Genomic DNA, 19,334 nt, shown 5'->3' with positions numbered 1-19,334 from the left:
GTGCCAGAGTCTACTGCGCATGCCGTGCCATTTCCCCGGTGGTTTCCCTACTGGCATGCACAAAATGCTGGCCATTTTCCTGCCAATTTGTACATCAATGCTACCGCCAACGCGGGACTCCAGAGAGGTAAGTATTGAATAAATAGGTGCAGGGTGCGTCCCCCTGGACCCAGGGGCCCTTGTGCACTGCACACCCTGCACCTATTATAGATTCGCCCCTGGTGCACACCTAACAGATATATCTGCAGATGATTGTTGTTCATACACACTGAACATCTGTCATCTGGCCATGTGTCCTGCTAGCCGGGAGGCGTGTTGCGCCTTCCTTCCTGCAGCCTCTGCCCTATTTCCTGAATTGACTTAACATCCATACCATGGCTAATCCACCATACAGAATATAAGATTGTGCTGTTATCAAATAATCTTCACTTCAGAATTTTATTTTTCAGATTATTTAATTTTACATAGCACATAAACTTAAAACCTATTATAAAAAAAAAGTAATTGTTAGCACATCATACTGAGGTAGCGTAAAATGGTTGCATTGAAATAATTACAGTACATTATTCTAGACTTCATTAGTCTCTTCCTTGAATCTGTTTTCATCTTGGTGATATCATATTAGGTCAGTTTAATAAACCTCTCTGAACTACCCACCCTGATCGATATGTTGAAATAAAGCTAGTGTCTCTGGATACCAGAAGTTTTGTACTTGCTTAGAGTAAGGTATAGATGATGACAAATTTTTTTTAGCCTGGACTTGCATATTTGTGTATAACTAGGTAGTAAAGTCAGTACTAATCACCTGCTGTAAACTCACCTGTTTGAGGTTAGCTAGTCTCGGAATGTGGACTAACTTCTGCTAATGTTTTATGCGTACAATAGGTGTATGAACACCAGATCCAGTTTGTGCAGAGCATGTTACTATCATGTTCCCACCCATGTCTTAGTTTTCTGGATCTAACTTTAGCTCCAGTGTCACCGATAGCTGAAGTAGTCCATAGATCTAGAATGTGCAGGCATTCTAAGCCTCACGGGTTCACTTAATGCCTAACTCCTGCTTGAGCCGGAAGAGTTGTGTCAGGGTGATGTTGTTTCCGCCGCACACGATGATGACCAGAGAAGAGAGGTCTTGATTCAGTTTACCTTCCTTCTGCAACTTCCCAACCACGTCACTGTAAACTACAGCAAGAGCTGCACCGCATGCTGGCTCCACAAGCATCTTCTCATCGTCTAGAAAAATGGATGCAGGACGAGTTAAATAGAAAATACTCACTGTTATATTTTATATACACTCTTTATAGCAACATGGGCAAGGAGAAGCTTTTGCATGTTTACCTTTATATATTTGCAGGGATGTGGTCATACCAAATCCTCAGCTAGGTTTAGATAAATTACTACCATACAACTGTAATGCCAGTAGCCAAATCATCATATGGGGGGGAGGAATATCAAACATTTTAATGCGCTCATAGGCTATAGCTTTTGAAATAAATCCACTTAGACAATACACAATTGTCTTTTTAGTAAGATAACTAGAACTGGAAAAGTGACAAGCAATAGCCAATTGATTGCTCTGGGTTACTGTTTTTTTTTTTTTTTTTCACATTAATACCAGCCAGTTCATTTTAAAGTTAGGCATGATTAAGTATCCTATCCTTTCATCTTATGGTGCATACACACGGTCAGACTTGCTAGATCAATGATTTGAACGACTATTTCATGAACGATTTCTGACAGTATTAAAATGAATGAAATCGTCCAAATCTGTCTGCAAAACACAGTTGAGGTTAGATATCGTTATCTGACAAGTGGGAATGTGCATCGTTGGTCGATGCATGCTCTACCTGTCAAAGATATGAACAATTTTTACAATCGTTCTTATTCATATCTGATAAGAAATCTGACTGTGTGTATGCACTATTAGTGTGTTTTTAGATGGTGTCATTTTAAGTGACATTTGAAATTGAGCCATTATTACTAGACAACTTAGACCTTCTGCAATCACTTACCCAAAAACTTTTCAATAGCCATCACAGCCTCCTGATCTGAGATGACCTCTGAGAAAACAGGGTGTTGTTGAGCCACTTTTAATGTTTGTGCTCCCACAGTCTTTGCTCCCAATGTCTTTGCAACACTAAGGAATATAATATCCAGGACTTGTTAATATAGTGAAATACACACTGTAAACACAAACTGGGTGCATCATCACAGGCCAGTACACATGATCAATTTGGCTACAGCCTGCAAAATGTAAATTGCAAGGTGATTGGTTAGTACTTTATCTCACAATTTTCTCTCTCCCCCAGGTTTGATAAATAACCCTCCTGGTCATTTGGCAATAGAACTTTTCCATGCATTGTGATGATAGTTATTCGCCAGCATGTTAGGTTACAATTCAGGATCAGATTTTGAACAAACAATAGCAGAGACCATTGTTTCCATGTGTCTTGGAATTTAATTACATAAGTGGATGCTGCTAGCTAAGGCCTTTCTCATTCAAGGGAAAATGCATCAAACTTTAGAGAAAGGTAAAGTGTAAACTTCTCCATAGCTACAGTACCAATCAACTTCTGTCTTTTTGTAAACTCTGCTAGATAAACAGCTAAAAGCTTATTGGTTGCTATGGTCAATGTCTCTATTTTATAACTGGAGAAGGTTTGAAACTTCTGCCCTTTTAGTGACTACGTGAAATAATCATGCCATATAGGGCACAGCCTCTGCTTTGTCAGTCAATGATTTTTGAACAAATCAGCTGTCAATACGAAGAAATTAAAAAAAAAAAAAAAACTATTTAAAGAAAAACACTCCAATAAGAACTACCAGCTCCTGCTACACTGGCTGAGATGCCACTATGTGGAATGTAGAATCATCACACATTGGGGGGAGATGCACTATGGGGTCTATTTACTAAGCAGTGTTAGGAGAGAGTGAAAAGTCATAAGAAAGTGGTAAGGTGCCAGCCAATCAGCTCCCAACTGTCATTTTTCAAACACAGCCTGTGAGATGACAATTGGGAGCTGATTGGCTGGCACCTTATCACTTTTCACTCTGTCTCCTAACCCCTGAGTCTTGGAGCGGAGGTTTTCAACCGCTGTGCCGCGGCACAGTAGTGTGCCGCGGGCGGTTGTGCGGTGTGCCGCAGCGCTAGAGCCGCCGGTCACATTAAAGAGCTGCGGCCCGGGCAGCGCTGCCACTGAGCTCCTCTGGGAGGCTCAGGGGCACGCCCGGGCCGTGACCTGCCTGAACGCGGCAGCGTGACATCACAGGTCACGCATGCCGCGTTGCCTGCCTGCCCGCCCCAACAGTCTCAGCCAGTCCTTTCCTCCCGCTCACAGCCAGCCAGTCCTCTCCTTCCCGCCTGCGACCAGGCAGTATTCCCACCATCGCCAGCGGTTAGCCACCCCTTCACTAACTCCTGCCCGCGACCATCCAGTACATCTCTCCCTCCAGCGACCAGGAAGCCTTTTCCTCCTAGCCGCCCGCGACCAGCCAGCCACTGCTGACAGCTCTGCACCGTGGGAACCTGCAGCCGATGACAGACAGGTAAGTCTAAAAAAATGTACATTTATTTTTGATGTGGTAGCCAGTATGATTTGATTTTGTGGAGAGCAATGTGTTGTTGTTTTTTTGTTTGTTTCTGTGGGGGTCCTTGTTGGTTTTTTTTTTTTTTTTCTGTGTTTGCCTGTGTTGTTTTTTTTTCGGTGGGGGCCCATGTTATTTTTTCCTGTGGGGGCCTATTTTTTTTTTTTTTGTGGGGGCCTATGTTGTTGTTTTATGTGGGGGCCAATGTATGTGTGTGTTATATCTTTGGGGCCATTGTATGTGTTTTATTCCTGTGAAGGCCAATGCGTGCTTTTTTATGTGAGAGCCAATGTGTATGTTTTTGCATAGGTCACGCACGCCGCATCGCCGGATGGTGTGCCTTGGCAATTTTAAAATCTTGCCTAGTGTGCCTCGAGTTGAAAAATGTTGAAAATCAATGTCTTGTAGAGTAATCAAGTGGAGAGTGATAAAGTACAAATCTGGAAAACTAACTCAGGACTGAGTTTGAGAACCACTGGCTTAAGCTGGCCACACATCTAAAGATTATCTGTCCAACCAGCCAACTAGTTGATTGGTTGGAATGGAAATCTGGTAAGGTATAAAAGCAAATGACAATCAGCAATTTGCTCCCAAACGCCGGCAAATGGACAAAAACTGTTTGTTAAATGTTTGCTCTAAACAATTTTTAAAACTTGTCTGACCATTTTCATCTGTTTTCTGGCATTTAGGAGCAAATTGCTGATCATCATTTACTCCTATACGTTACCCGATTTTCATTCCAACCAATCAACTAGTTGGCTGGTTGGACAGATAATCTGTAGATGTGTGGCCAGCTTCAGTGCATCTCCCCAGAGTGTCTACTCTGTTACTAAACAGCAGAGGTTCTCTAACATGCTCCTCAGGACCCCACACAGTTCACGTTTTCCAGGTCCCCCGGCAGGTGCACAGGTGTAGTCATTAATCACTGACACATTTTAAAAGATCCACAGGTGGAGCTAATTATCTCACTTGTGATTCTGTGAGGAGACCTGTAAAGCATGCACTGTTTGGGGTCCTGAGGACTGAGTTTGAGAACCTGTGCTATACAGAATAATTTTTTTTTTTTTTAAAGTTTAATTTTACTCTACATATAAAATGAGATCTAATTAATACAAAATATTGTAAACGTGAAATAATTCGCTTACCTGGTAATTTCCGGAAGAGTCACTAGTTTCCCAGCTTCCAAAGCAGCATGAAGGCTGTGAGCACCTATAGTTTCCATGGCAATGATGGGTACATCGCTCCATCCTACTTCCTGGAGGCCTTGGGCCACGCCGCAGAGCATACCACCACCACCTACTGACAGGGCAATTGCCCCAGGCTTTGCAGTGAGGCTTTCCTTCATTTCTTGTACAAGTGAGGTGTGGCCTTCCCTGTACAATGAGAAACCATATTAGAAAATACATATTGAATAATGTAATAGGAACACAATACAATACTAGTTTATATGAATATACAAGTATTTTGAGTGTGTTTTCATTTGGTTGTACATGTAAATTCAAGAGCACAAACTATATGTAATCAAGCTTGTTCCTCTCCTGGACTGCAAGTACCAGTAAATGTCTAATATAAAATAACTTTAAGACAGTAATAATATGAAATAAATGGTACTGTAGGTATATATAAACTGACACAGAGGTAACTGAGAAGTGTGCTGCAACTTGTAGTAATAAAGGCAGATTCTAACTTATTTGTGTGACTAGAGTCAGAGCACCTTATTGTATTTAAAACAGGTATCATAACAGGAGCTGAAGATTAAAGTGTAGTAATGTGTAAGCAATCAAATCATTGGAGTTTTTGCAGCAGCGCATAGTATTTCAGGTTATTTGTGCGCTGATCTTTTGAAAGGCTTTGACCGGTCCACTTGTATTGTTGTGAAACTAAGAAATGGCTGAATGCTACAGTATGAAGATGTAAGGTAAGCAGGGGGCCACTGACCGCGATAATGGAAGGAGTGGGTTCTCCAACAATGTTAATGTGAGTCTGCTCTGTGCATTATGGTGTGAAACATTCCTCTGTATGAAACTATTCATATTTTTGTAGTGTCATTTTTGGATATTAAAGAAAACATCTGGTTTCTGGTGATTTATATTAAATGTTTTTGCACAGGCTATCATAAATGACCCACACTGTGTATCTAATGACTTGTGCCTACTCACAGTTCATATAAGCAACACTCCTGTACAAAGAGACATCCATAGATGAACATGTACTCACTCTGATTTGCCCCAAGAAAAGTTATACACTCCATGGTACATGCCCATTTCCCACCTCCCACATCAATGCCTCCTTTACACATATAACAAAGTACTTTATCCCAGCCCCTCCCCGCTGACCTTCTGTATTGCTTTATACACCAGACTTCTATCCCTGAGCGCTCACAATCTCTGCCCCAATATACTTTATCCTGTACATGAAGACTTCCAAATCCATTTTTCTATTACACGGTTAAATTAAAATCACTGCTTCCAATCTTTCACCCCTTTTCTAGACGTTTCACAAACCACTGACTTGTCATGTTTTACTCTGTGCTTTGCTTCCTAACTTCAGTGCACTGACTAGTTTTGTTAAGTCATTTCTCGGGTATAGCTAGTAATATGTACTTCAGCTGCTGAACTCAGCTAGCCATGTTGACTTAAACATATACTTTAAACTTTCTCACAATAGTGATATAAGACAGTGGGCCCTATTCACTAAGAATCGAGGAAGTGCTGCAATTATTCTCAATGTACATGGCAGCGTGTATAATATTGCTTCCTCCACTAGGGGACACGGGGCCAACTCTGGGTATAGCCTGGAGAGGAGAGACTGGGCAACAAATGGTTAAATCAATTTACCCACAAGCCCCAGGCCCCTTCCACTATACCCCGCTCCCAGGCACTGGACTTTAGTTTTAAGTTTGGTGTTGGCAGGAACTTGGCACCAGTTATTAGGGGGGCTAGTTTAGGTGGTCCTCCATTTTTATTTAAATTTCTTTATTTTAAAATAGTTTGAGTGGGCAGTGGAAGGCGTCCTATAGAACGCCCCCCCATTGCCGCCCCAGTGCCTGCGGCCACAGCACTGGCAACTAGGTCAGTGACCGGCCGCGGGACTCCCACACACAGGAGCCGCTAGCCACAGCCGGCGTGCATCAGGAGATCAAGGGCTATTTCACACTTGCTGGTTTTTTAGCTGGGTGTGAAATATAGTAATGCAGGGAATCAGCTGGGTCTTTTCACACGGCACGGTTGCCGTGTTACAGCCGGGAGTATCTACTGTGCAGGACGGCTGCCGTGCCGTCCCTGCACGCCAGTGGTGTAAAGGAAACAATGTTTCCTTTCAAACACACTAGCTTCTGCCAGCAGGGCTTGTGCAGCAGCAGCAGCAGAAGCTGCCTGCTGCGCATGCCCAATTGGTTTAAAAAAAACAAAACCTAAAAAGCATCTCAAAGCCGCTGCTTGTGAAAGGCACACAGTGCCTTAAAGCTAACCGGCTACTGCCAGGTTCTTCCTGGACCGGCCAAAACCGGCAAAAGTGAAACTGGCCTAAAGGTATGAAGTAAGCGTGATAAAGCGGCTTACGCCGCCGGAGCTGGAGACCTCTGGCAGTGCTGGTAGTGAAGGCACCCGGTCTGACCGAGGTTTACCACTGGAGACCTCTGGTGATGCTGGCAGTGAAGGCATCAGGTCTGACCGCGCTGTACCACTAGACCACCAGGGACACTTTATGTAACGGGGCTGCTTGATGCAGCAGTAACGTCCCTGGGGTTGAAACTAGCCAGGGGAGTGGGCGCTTCCCTGTTAGCCCCTCCCCCAAGCATGAAGCACACTCTCCCTTTGCAGCAGTGAGGCCCCAGGCTCCCTTCTCTCCACCCCCTCCTGAACGCTGAGCCGAAATTTTAGCCACATTGCCTCAGCGTTGGAGAGAGAAGCACATGGCTCCAGTCTCCTCTCATAGCCTGCTCCCAGCAGCTGCGCATGAGTTATTGCTCCTTCCTGCTAATGTAGGCTGGTTTGTTGAGCTTTTTCCCACTTTCTGCATTGAGTGGTCTGCGTGCCTGGTGTATGTAAGTGTAGTTTCCTCATATCTGTGCCGCTAGGGCTGGTTACTGGGGGATACATCCCATATAGGGGTGGATACAGTTTGATTGTTTTGACAGCTTTGCTGCCTTTAACTTTCATATAATTCTGTATTATATACTGCATTAATTATATACTACACTACTAAAGAAAGACCCTTGTTTTGCTTACACCTCACTAGTTATTTGGTGTGTGTTTTTTTTTTTTTTCTGCAACTACAACATGTCCAGAAATAAAGCTACTTCAGCAATGCGCACATGTAAACAGTGTCTGACTGTCATTTCTCAGGATCCGGAGCATGATGACCTGTGTGTCACTTGTTTTCGGGCCCTGCTGCAGGTGATTTGGCCTATGACTTCTAGTCCAGAACCGTCTTGGGCGTCTCGTCTGACACAGGTAATGTCACAATTTGTAGACAGTATGTCAGTACCAATGCCACCTGTCTCTATGCCACAGCTTCCCAGGGTGGAGCCTCCATGGGTGCCAACTTTTGCTCAGTCTGTCCAGGGGTTCGCTTAGGTGTCCACATGTTTTCAACAGATGCTTGATAGAGATAGGGCACCTAGGCGTAGGCCTGCTCCACCTGAAAATCCCACTCCATTACCTGACAGGGGTTTGGGTTCAGTAGCTTCCTCAGATGGTGAGGCTAGCGTCTCCATTGCTTCGGACGTAGAGACTTCCTCGTTTCAGAGGAAATTGTCACCTGTAGACCTAGAAGCTCTTATTAGAGCAGTTAAGTCTATTCTGTTAGTGGAGGAAGAGGAACAGTCTTCTAGATCTAAGGCACTTGTCTTTAAAAGATATAAAAAGTCAGTGGCGGAATTTCCGTCTTCTGCATAGCCAGAAGATGATCTCCTGGTGGAAGCATGGAGATACCCTAGTAGGGCTAAATGGGAGTCTCCTACCCTGGTGGATGCCCATATTACCCGCCTTATTAGGGCATGCCTCCAACCTATACCAAATACGGCATCTCTTAAAGATGCTACCAATAGGAAGATGGAGAATTTCTTGAAGACCATTTATATGAAGGCAGAAGCCCTGGCTCGCCCAGCCCTGGCATCTGTTTGGGTAGCTAAAGTGGTAGGCTGCTGGGCAGACTCCTCGAGGACGGTCTTACCTAGGGTGCCCATAGGAGTGACTTAATGGCTATGGTTGCACACGTTGGGGAAGCTACTTCTTATCTCTCTGAAGCAGCTATAGATTCCGGACTTTTAACCTCTAATGGTGCATACACACGGTCAGATCTGTCAGGTGAACGATTGAACGATTTTTACCAATGATTTGAATGATTGCAGTCAGATTTGGATGATTTCATTCATTTTAATACTGTCTGAAATCATTCAAACACATCAGATGTCAGATATCGTTATCTGACATCAGATTTGAACGATTTTTAAAATCATTATCGTTCAGATCTGACACAGAATCTGACCGTGTGTATGCGCCATAAGGTTTCTGCAGTTGCTGCCAGAAAGGCTCTTTGGCTGTGCACTTGGAAAGCGGATACAGAATCTAAGAAGGCTCTGGAAGCTCTTCCTTATTCGGGTGACATCCTTTTTGGACCGGAATTGGACAAAATCATGACTACGTTGGCAGCCTCCAAATCAGCTTTTCTGCCATCAGTCACCACTACGAGACCCAGGACTTCAGTATCTCGTTCCTTTTATCCGCAGGGTAAGGCCTGAGGTCAGCCATTTCCAAGATCACAGGATTCTGCCTCCAAAATCTCCAAGCCCAGAGGTAAGCAGGCCTGGTCCACCAGACGTCCAGCTGCCAAGCCAGTGGACAAGCCTGCCGCATGATGGGGCAGTCTCACTCCCAGCTTTTCGGCTGTATGGATGCAGACCACAATTGATGCTTTGGTCAAGGACGTCGTGTCATCATTCCTGTTCCCCCATCCCAGAGTGGGTTAGGCTTTTATGCCAACCTCTTTCTTTCTGGTTCAGAAGCCGGGCGGCTCCTTCCATCCCATTCTCAATTTGAAACATCTAAACAAGTTTCTTCACATTCCCAAATTCTACATGGAGTCCCTTTGGTCCATCATCTTAGCTTTGGAACCGGGGGACTTTAAGGCGTCTTTGGATATACAGAATGCTTATTTGCATATCCCTCTACAAGACAATTACCAATGTTTCCTCAGGTTTGCAGTACAAACCAACCACTACCAATTTCAAGCACTACCCGTTGGTCTGTCCATGGCTCCTCGTGTGTTCACGAAGGTCATGGCAGCACATCTACGACGCAGGGGCATCAGGATTTTACCATACCTGGACAACTTGCTTCTCTTAGCACAATCTTCAGAGGTGCTCAGGGATCACATCCATCTGACGATACAGCTTCTTCAATCACACGGGTGGATATTCAACTGGAAGAAGTCAATGCGATCTCCTTCCCAGGAGATGCTCCACCTGGGAGCTTTGTTGGATTCCAGAACTCAGGGAGTTCCCCTTCCTCCAGACAAGATCTTGTCATTGCAAACCAAAATTCGCAACTTTCTCAGTCTACGGAGAGTGTCCATTCACTCATGCATGCATATTCTGGGGTCATTAGTTTTGAGTTTCAACATGGTGGCGTATGGACAGTTTCACTCCGAGCCTCTCCATGGACTCATTCTGAGGAGTTGGATCAAGTCTCATCCGAACCTCAAGGCTCACACTTTGATTCTCCCTTCTGTGGTGGCTTCATGGTTCTTATCTGGACAAGGGACACCCCTTTTGGATCCAGGACTGGGTCCTTCTTACCACCAATGTAAGCCTTTGGGGGTGGTGGCTCTAACTTGTCAGCTCACTTTTCAGGGCTATTGGACGCATCAGGAAAGCCAGCTTTCCATATACATTCTGGAGCTTCAGGCCGTGTACAGGGCTCTGTGTCAGGCACAGCACCTCCTTCGGGGACATCCAGTGAAGATACATTAATCACCAGGGTGGCATTCGCAGTCAAGGAGTCTTGCAAGAGGTAGGCAGAATGCTTCACTGGGCAGAGCGACATCTTCCAGCACTGCCCACAGTCTTCATCCCGGGAGTTCAAAATTGGGAAGCAGACTTTCTAAGTCATCAGGACGTAAATGCCGGACAGTGGGCATTACATCCGGACATCTTCCAGCAGTTAGTCTGTCACTGGTACCTACCAGACATCAACATGATGGCATCTCGCTACAATCACCAGCTTCCGAGATATTGCACCCGCGCTAGGGATCCGAGAGCTCTCCTGGTAGATGCACTGGCAGTTCCTTGGACCTTTCCACTGATTTATGTCTTCCCTCCAATCTCAATGATTCCTCAGGTCCTTCACAAGCTGGAAGGAGGCACTCTGATCCTGGTGACTCCGGATTGGCCTCGTTGCATGTGGTACGCAGATCTCTTGGGCCTGTCCATAGACGCTCCTCTATGGCTTCCGCTGCAGCCAGGTCTGGTGTCCCAAGGCCCATGTCTACATCCGGACCTGGCCAGGCTCGCTATGAAGGGATGAGACATCCATCCTAAGAGCAAAGGGATTCTCTAGACGAGTTGTTCGGACCATGCTGCAGGCCAGGAAGCCGCCTTCTGCTCGTGTTTATCACAGTATTTGGTGTACATACTTTACATGGTGTTCGACTAGGGGTTTTAATCCCAGGTCTATTTGTCTTTCCTAGATCCTTTCCTTTCTACAGACAGGTCTGGACTTGGGCCTTCGGCTTTCTTCCTTTAAAAGTCCAGGTTTCGGTTTTGTCTGTCCTTTTGCAAATACAAATAGCTCTGCTTCCTGAAGTGAGAACTGTTTTCCAGGGTGTGCTTCATGTGCAGCCACTGTTTGTTTCTCCTGTGGTTCCCTTGGATCTATCCTTTGTTCTCAGGGCTCTCCAGTCGGCTCCCTTTGAACCGTTGCAGATGGTCGATCTGCGTTGGCTCACATGGCAAACTGTGTTTCTCTTGGCCATCGTGTTGGCTCGGAGGGTCCTGGATTTCAGCACTCTCTTGTGTCGCTCTCCATTTTCCCAAGGTAGTGTCCCGATTTCATATTAATCAGAAAATTGTGGTTTCTGCATTTGTCTTTGGATCCATCTCACCCTGAGACTTTGTTGGATGTGGTGAGGGCTCTCCATTTGTATGTCAAATGAACTAAGACGTTTTCGTAAGTCGGACTCTCTTTTTGTCTTGTACAATTTTAACTACTAAGCAGGCCTTAGCCCACTGGCTTCGATTTACCATTCGCTAGGCTTACTCCTTGGCGATCCTACCTGCCCCTGCCGGCCCATTCCACCAGGTCAGTGGGGACTTCATGTGCAGCACGCTGTGAGGCTTCTGCAGAACAGCTCTGTAAGGCTGCCACATGGTCGTCTGCTCACACCTTATCAGATTTTATGCTTTTTATACTTTTGCATCCTCGGACGCTGCCTTCGGGCATTCTGTGCTCACTGCAGCTCAGGAGCACCCCTGCCCATAGGGGACAGGTTTAGGATGGCCTAGAGTTGTCCCCGTTCCCGCTAGTGAAGGAAGAAGAAAAGGAAACTTATGTATTACCTGTTAAGTCTCTTTCTTCGACTCCATAGGGGGAACACGGCACCCACCCTGATGCACCTGTCTGCCGGGGGGTGTTTCCTTGGTGACCGTTCCGGCTGATATGTATGGCTTTTTATGTATGCCGGCTTTCCTTCTCCTCCTTTGCCTCGCTCCTGCCCTGGGCTTGTAACTAAACTAAGTTCCAGGGTCTAAAGAAGAGGAGCCTGGGCTTGTGGGTAAATTGATTTAACTGTTTGGTGCCCAGTCCTTCCTCTTCAGGCTATACCCAGAGATGTCCCTGTTCCCCCTATGGAGTTGAAGAAAGAGACTCAACAGGTAAGACATAAATCTCCTTTTATTTACATGATCATCCCCACTATGTACTAAATGTAACTCGCAGGGATATCAATAACTGTTGTCCCTGCAAGTTACATTCCAGTGGTACTGGAAGAGTCTTTCACCTCTTTTCCCTGGGAAACTGACACTGGGCATTGAGCGAATATGCTTCCATAGGCATAAAGCGGTGTACTCTAGCTAAAGATGGCGTAAACCAATGGGATAAACTCTGCAAAGCTACGTTTTTTTAAGTTTGGTACATAGGAGGCAGACCGTAGTCCCCAATGATAATAATTGGGATTGCGGTCTGCAGCTGTAGTTAGCCTTTAGCAGGAGAGTTAGGTAAAATCATCTGCATTAGGCTATTCTTACATAGCGGTGATAAATAAAATTTAGCAGAAACTGCAGGTTATGTATGTTTATGAAATAAACTGCCTGATAAATAGGCCCCTATCACCGTTATTTACTACGTTTGGTGCACGTCTTTATTCATTAACAACACTGGTCATATTCTACATTTTTCTTGTTTTCTTTTAAACATTGCCTCCAAACCAGTCTTTGGCAGTGGCATCCCTACCTGTCTTGTCACCCGGTGCGGGGAGAATGTACTGCACGCGGCTTAGCCGAGCACCGGCAAATAAGGGGGCGTGACCTCATGTGAGGGGGCTTGGCCTCGCAGGTGGGGGTGTGTCCTTGTGGCCTGAACCCCCCGTTTTTTGTCACAGCGGGGGTGCCGGAGGTGCAGTTTGCCCCTGGGGACCATCCTGTGTGAAGTGCTGGCTCCCTTACTCTTCTAGGAGACGAGTGCTGCACGTAATGCAGCACCCCGCTCCTGTCACTGAGGGGGATCCAGCACTTTGGTGTCACCCCTCGGCTGGAGACATCCAGGGGCGGGCCGCACCCCCCGTGTGATACCAGTGGTCTTTGGACTTGCGTTTCTCCTGTCTTCTCATCTGTAAGCTCCAGAGCAGGTCCAGACAGTTATTGCAAGTCCACTTTTATATGAATGTTACAATCTATCCTATTGCCCATTCGTACATCACTGCTGAATTATAAATGTAATTTCGCAAACTATGATAAAATAGGCAAACTCTTACCAGATCAAAGGGTCATCAAATGGGGGAATGTACACCCATCCTGGGTTATTTTTCACCAACTCTTTAGCGTGCTCAATGGTATCATCTAATATCTGCAATAATTGGAGATTTCAGAGATTCAATAATAAAATTTTTGTTTGTTAAAAGTAATTTGTGTTTTCAATATATTTATCTGTTTATCTCAGAGGACTAGTGAACTGACCTCTCCCACAACAGATACCGTGGCTCCTTCATCTTTCACCCTCTGAATAGTGAAGGCAGGGGTGGTAACTGGCACGAGAATGGTGGCAGGAATAGAGAGCATGCGTGCACTGTAAGCAGCTGCCAAGCCAGCATTACCTCCTTTAACACAAAAATTAAAAACAGTAAGTCTATCTTAAATATATATATTATTTTCATATCATGTGGATAGTCTCTAGTTCACTGGTTAAAAAAGCTATAGGGGTCAATCCAATTAGGAGCAAAAGCGTTGAATTGGCGCTACAACGGCCTAGAAGCACCAACAACGGCACGGCAATTCGCCCGATCTCGCCTATGGGGCTGCAAACTGAAATGTGCGAAGTACCGTAATTGCAGCCATTAGCTGTCAATCTAATTAGATGTGAAGGGGGAGAATTGCTTCTGGAATGGCATAGAAATACCACCAATTTGACCCGGTGCGAATCTGGAGGTACCATAAGTGTGGCATACAGTTGCACTTACCTGCGGGTGTGAAGAACTCGCACCTAATTGAATTGAGCCCTCGGTGTCTGATACTGTGCTATCCAAACTAAAATATTTATGTAGCAAACAATAGTGTTCAGAGGCAACCAAAACTCATGGCAGTCCTCTATATTATGGATACATCTGCACCGGCCTCTATAGGGTTTTTTTTTGTAAATAAGAAAAATTACTGAACCTCCTCTCACTGATAGAAAATGTACCTGAACAGCAATAAATTTGGCTGTTTATGTGCGACTATGAACTCGCATTAGTTTGCAGCAAGTTTGATGCAAGTCTGTACTTAAAGTCGCACTATGTAATAGAGTGCAAATTGGATGTTGCAAATATATCAGAGATGCGAGTCCATGCAAGTTTTTCTAGGGGAAAACTCACAACTTGTAATGTGAGTTTCATTACAAGTTGCAAGTGTATCAGAAGCCTGCATAGATCAGTGAGATCAGTGCAGGCTTCTGTGAGTTAAGTGATAAAAATTGTTAAAATAAATGTAAACAAAATGACGTGAGGTCCCCCCTCCTCCCAAAAGCATAACCAGCACTGGACTGTGTGTACTGGTCCTGATTTTCAAAATACAGGGGAAAAAAGACGTAGGGGTCCCCCGAATTTTCATCAACCAGCACCAGGCTCTATGAGTCGGTCCTAGTTGTGGAAATATGGGGTACAAAATGAGTAGCGGGCCCCTGTATTATCTACAACAGCACCGGACTCTTACTAGTGGGGGTGTAATGCTGCAGCTGGGGGACGTGGTTCACGGAGTCCCCCGGCCAAAGCATTCAGCACCCCACACTAGTCACGAGAGGTGGGGACTGATTCCCGGGGCTGTCCCCTGCTTCCCTGGCTGGTGAATGTAGGTTTGATTGTGTTAAAAAATTAGATACAAACTAATATTATATTTTACAGGAGGACTAGATACTCTATTACATTTCCCCCATTGTCTTTGTCTGTAACACCCTGTTACAGCCCAGTGTAGATGTGATCGTACTGTGTACAACTCTGCAAAGTGTGAATTCACACAAGATACAGACATCCATTCAACTACGCATCAGCCACAATGTGCTAACTACACTAAAGATTCCCTATTTTCAGGCCAGAGTCGAGTCGGACATTACTATTTTGTTTGTTAAAGTATTAAACTAATACAGTGCCCCTTTCATTCCTTACACAGACAACATATCCATTTATTGTATTGTACCATAAGTTCTAACATTTCACCTTTTCAATATTAAATATACCACTAGTTCACATCATGTCAACAACAAAATGTGTGTTTTGAACTTGATTTCCAATGTTTTCTGTCACCAAATCCTGTTGCCTGAGCCTGTTTGATGCCTTATTAGGTTATAGCATTGTGCTGCAGAAAGTGACTGAAATGACTAATAAAAGCAGTGGGAGGAGAGGGTGGTATCCAGGAGTAAAAGATTAACCCATTAAGAAACTCACCTGATGAGCACACAAAATGTTTACAGCCCCGGGCTGCCCACTGCAAGATAAACATACACAAGATTAATTTTCCATTCACTCTTAAAGAAAGCCATAATTAGATGTAAAAGTGCATACACACACAACGATGTAAGTAATGAACGATTTTCGTTCAGTTTTTCCCTTGAAAAAGTGAACGAAGATCGTTTTACAAAGAAGTTGGTTTTACTTTACATAATAAACGATTTTCTGTGTGTTTGAAGGAAAAATGTTGCAACTTCTATTGAAAATCGTTCAGTTGGCCAGTCTGACTGAACTACAAATTACAAACTACAATCGACAAACGTGAACGGGCATGAACGATAATCTTTAATCGTTTATCGTTTTACAGTGAACGATTTTTTGAATGATAACGACGTCGTTATAGTTAAATCGTTCAAAAAATCGTTGTGTATACGCACGTTTACAAATAAGACAAGATCAACTTTTTTTTATATACATGTAATTAAACTGCTTTAATATATAGGCCAATAATTATTTTTTTAAATGATTAATCTGACATCATAACAAAAGTTAAGGGGCCCATACATCCGCAATCACAAAAAACGATTCACCAATTTGGCGTTTTTTCTTTCCCCTGATTTCACAGTTCTTCATTACACCAATCTGCGTCCATACATTGCTGATATTTTCAGTGATTTCCAGATTTATTTATTTTTTTCATCCAAAGATCAGATCTGGATATCATGAAAGGGTCCATTTTATTAGTATCGGCCTGCAAATTGTTACCCTACATTAGCAATCTACAGTCCCGATTGGTCAGTGAAATCCAACATGTTGGACAACCAGATTCACTTTTTGGTCAGAATCGGCAATCGGTGAACCCCATATATTGTGTAAACAAAATCTGCAATAATTAGCAAAACGCATAATTGCCCCAATTGATTACTGATTTTTGAGCCCCATTAGTCTACTAATTAATTGGTCAGTGCACTCACCGTTTTGCATAGATGGCCAATGCCTCTGATTTTGAAGGAGCCTGTAGGCTGTGCATTGTCAAGCTTTAGATATACTTTGGTCTTGGACAGTTTGGACATAGGGACACTGTCTCTTAGAGGGGTGTTCAAGTGAAGACTGCTCATTTCTGGCATTGTGACCTATAGAAGGACAAGTGTGTACAGTAATCATTATGGCAACAAGATTGTTACTATTCATGGTTTAACTGGAACTAAAATATTGACATTGTGATTAAGGTGTTTCCGTGGCACTAGATTTATCAGTAATACAAGTTTATACGAGTTTAGCAAGATAATAGACAAGGTGATTAAACTGTTCCCAATGTTATTGATCCAGAAGTTACTGTATAGAAACAGTTTTTTCACATTCAGCAAACAACTAGTTTTTAACTAATGTTTCCAGTAAAGTTTTTAAAATATAAGGAAACAATTGATGGGTTGTTGCCTTTTAAAGCATTTTATAAAAGTTCCCCCTCCTTCGCAAATAAATAAATAACTTAAAGATGTTCCTAGTTATCTGGGAGCGGACAATATGAATGCTCAATTTTGTTTGCTAATAATGCCACTAACATTGTGTAGGGGTTTGCTGGATATTGAGATCCAAGAAAGCATTTTACACACAGATGCAGAAAGTTTTAGCTGCTCCCTGTTCATCTCCTAGAGATCAAGTTTTTTGTAAGCGTACAGCGTTCCCATGATCCCCTTGGGCTTAAGATAATAGCGTTAAATGCCATTAGTATTCACAGCTCTTCATTCTTGAAGATTGCTCTCACCCACCAGCCGTGTAAGTACATCCACAATACTGAATTATTTAACACTTTCTAAAAACATAACATTTTTGTTAGACTATGAATTAACCAGTTATCATTTAATGTGAATTGAAGAGTGTGGCCATATGGACTAACTTTATAAAAAAATTTTTTTAAGAGAAACAAACATGCCTCACTTTTTATATTTATTGTATTTACTGATTTGCAGAATTACAAAACCCTTTCCTAAGCGCTTGCTGCAGATGTTCCTTGTATGGTGCATCATCATTCGTAATACAGTATTCTCATTATTACCATTAATGTATAAGGATCCACACTGCCGGACAGTCTGTATAGCAGAGCATACATAACACAAGGACATACAGTGCAGACAATATAAATACAGATGTGAAGACAAATGATAGGGAGAGCTTACAATCTAGTGATTAGCCTTTTGTCTTCACGTAACATGTTATCACATGTAAATTCAGATGTTCTCAAAGGTAAGTCACAGATTCAGAACTAATTCACAATAGGCAATATACTGGATGATATATCGTTCCGACATGGTTCAGAACGATATATCGTCCATATCGCTCAGTGTGCACCATCAATCGCGCATTCATGTGCGTCATCAGTGGGGTCGTTCCATCTGATGTGCTGCATGGCAGACGGGTCAACCACGCTGATGACGACATGCAGGTGAATCCGGGATGGAAAGGTATATTGTGCGGTTTCCCTGGGATACACGTCGTTCTGATATGTACCTAGCTTAACACACAATAATATGTCTAAAATAAATTATCTTATTTTGTTTATTTGGGTTTGTTTTTTGTTTTACCTACAGTTTGAGATGGACACAAATTCATTACAGTTACAAAGCTTGTTGTGTATTCTGCAGTGCACACTGCTACTATATACTAAAACTGTAGTCATTCCTTTTATTATAAATCTAATCAATGATCAATGAATATGTTTGTTTTCTTCAACTTTAATTTTTTCTTTATAGCAAATGAGCAGACATGTTTGATCCTATGGGTAATGTCTGCATATTTTACTGTATGCAGGCCCTTTGTATGAATGGATTATCATTTAAACCTGAATACTTTAGTTAAGTATCTGTAATCATTGCATTGTCATTATGCCTAAATACATAAAAATTTGATTAACTAAAGAGTGTATGCCAGAAGAAGGCACCTTAATGGCTTTATAGCTGACTGTGTAGGAAATGATTAAACGTATCAATTTTATTCACTTTTTACTTTCAGTGTTTTATTCCCACCGTGAGAGAGAACACATTCTTTGAAATATGTATGTGCTCTCCAATAATCCCAAACTTAATAATAATAATAATAATAATAATAATAATGTGTAATACCATTTATAATACTACTACTACCAATAATATAATACCTTTATTTTATACATATATAGTGTTAATAAAATTAAAGCATCATTCATATATTAGACAAGGGACACAAAACTGACCTGCTCTGCCTCTGGCAGTGTGTGGTGTGGTTCAATTTCATTTGTCTGCTGCCCAGTGGAGGATGCTTCCACACGTTATTGGAAAAACTTATAGGACCAAGACTCTTCCCTGTGGCCAATCACAGACCAGTTAGAAACACACCCCCTGTACACCCCCAGCACTCCCTCCTCTCTTTATGAACAGTAGTCATGCATTACAGCTAAAGGAGATGTTAATCTTAGACAATACCAAAAGCGTCAATTGGTGGGTGGTTACAAGCATGGTGTCTATTTTAAGGTTCTTTTACCAAAAGACACCCTGCTGCCACAGAGTGCCCCCTCCCAAATGTGTGTCTGATGCTTTTTCAAAAGACCGGCTTAAGCTAGTCAGACTAGTTACTGGGGAAAA

At 43.2% G+C, this 19,334-nt stretch overlaps 1 protein-coding gene across 1 annotated transcript; it reads right to left on the bottom strand.

The window, feature by feature from the left end:
• Window positions 1-419: 419 nt before the first annotated feature.
• On the bottom strand, window positions 420-19,051 carry SDS (serine dehydratase). The gene is made up of 8 exons (XM_088457269.1): window positions 18,947-19,051; window positions 16,692-16,850; window positions 15,715-15,754; window positions 13,757-13,896; window positions 13,555-13,646; window positions 4,731-4,958; window positions 2,013-2,137; window positions 420-1,233 (listed from the first exon to the last, which is right to left on the bottom strand). Exons 2-8 carry the CDS (start codon window positions 16,842-16,844, stop codon window positions 1,040-1,042), a joined length of 972 nt encoding a protein of 323 aa, XP_088313395.1. The 5' UTR covers window positions 16,845-16,850; window positions 18,947-19,051; the 3' UTR covers window positions 420-1,039.
• Window positions 19,052-19,334: the final 283 nt, after the last annotated feature.

This window comes from Taudactylus pleione, unplaced genomic scaffold, assembly GCF_031769625.1.
Source record: "Taudactylus pleione unplaced genomic scaffold, aTauple2 ptg000749l, whole genome shotgun sequence".
Lineage (NCBI taxonomy): Eukaryota > Metazoa > Chordata > Amphibia > Anura > Myobatrachidae > Taudactylus > Taudactylus pleione.
This window is presented reverse-complemented; position numbering and strand designations above follow the sequence as displayed.

Coding starts and splice junctions, on each gene's coding strand:
- SDS (XM_088457269.1), bottom strand. CDS start 16,844: ATGCCAGAAATGAGCAGTCTTCACTTGAACACCCCTCTAAGAGACAGT. Junction 13,647..13,756: donor CGGTATCTGTTGTGGGAGAG/GTCAGTTCACTA, acceptor CAATTATTGCAG/ATATTAGATGATACCATTGA. Junction 4,959..13,554: donor TTTGATGACCCTTTGATCTG/GTAAGAGTTTGC, acceptor CTCATTGTACAG/GGAAGGCCACACCTCACTTG.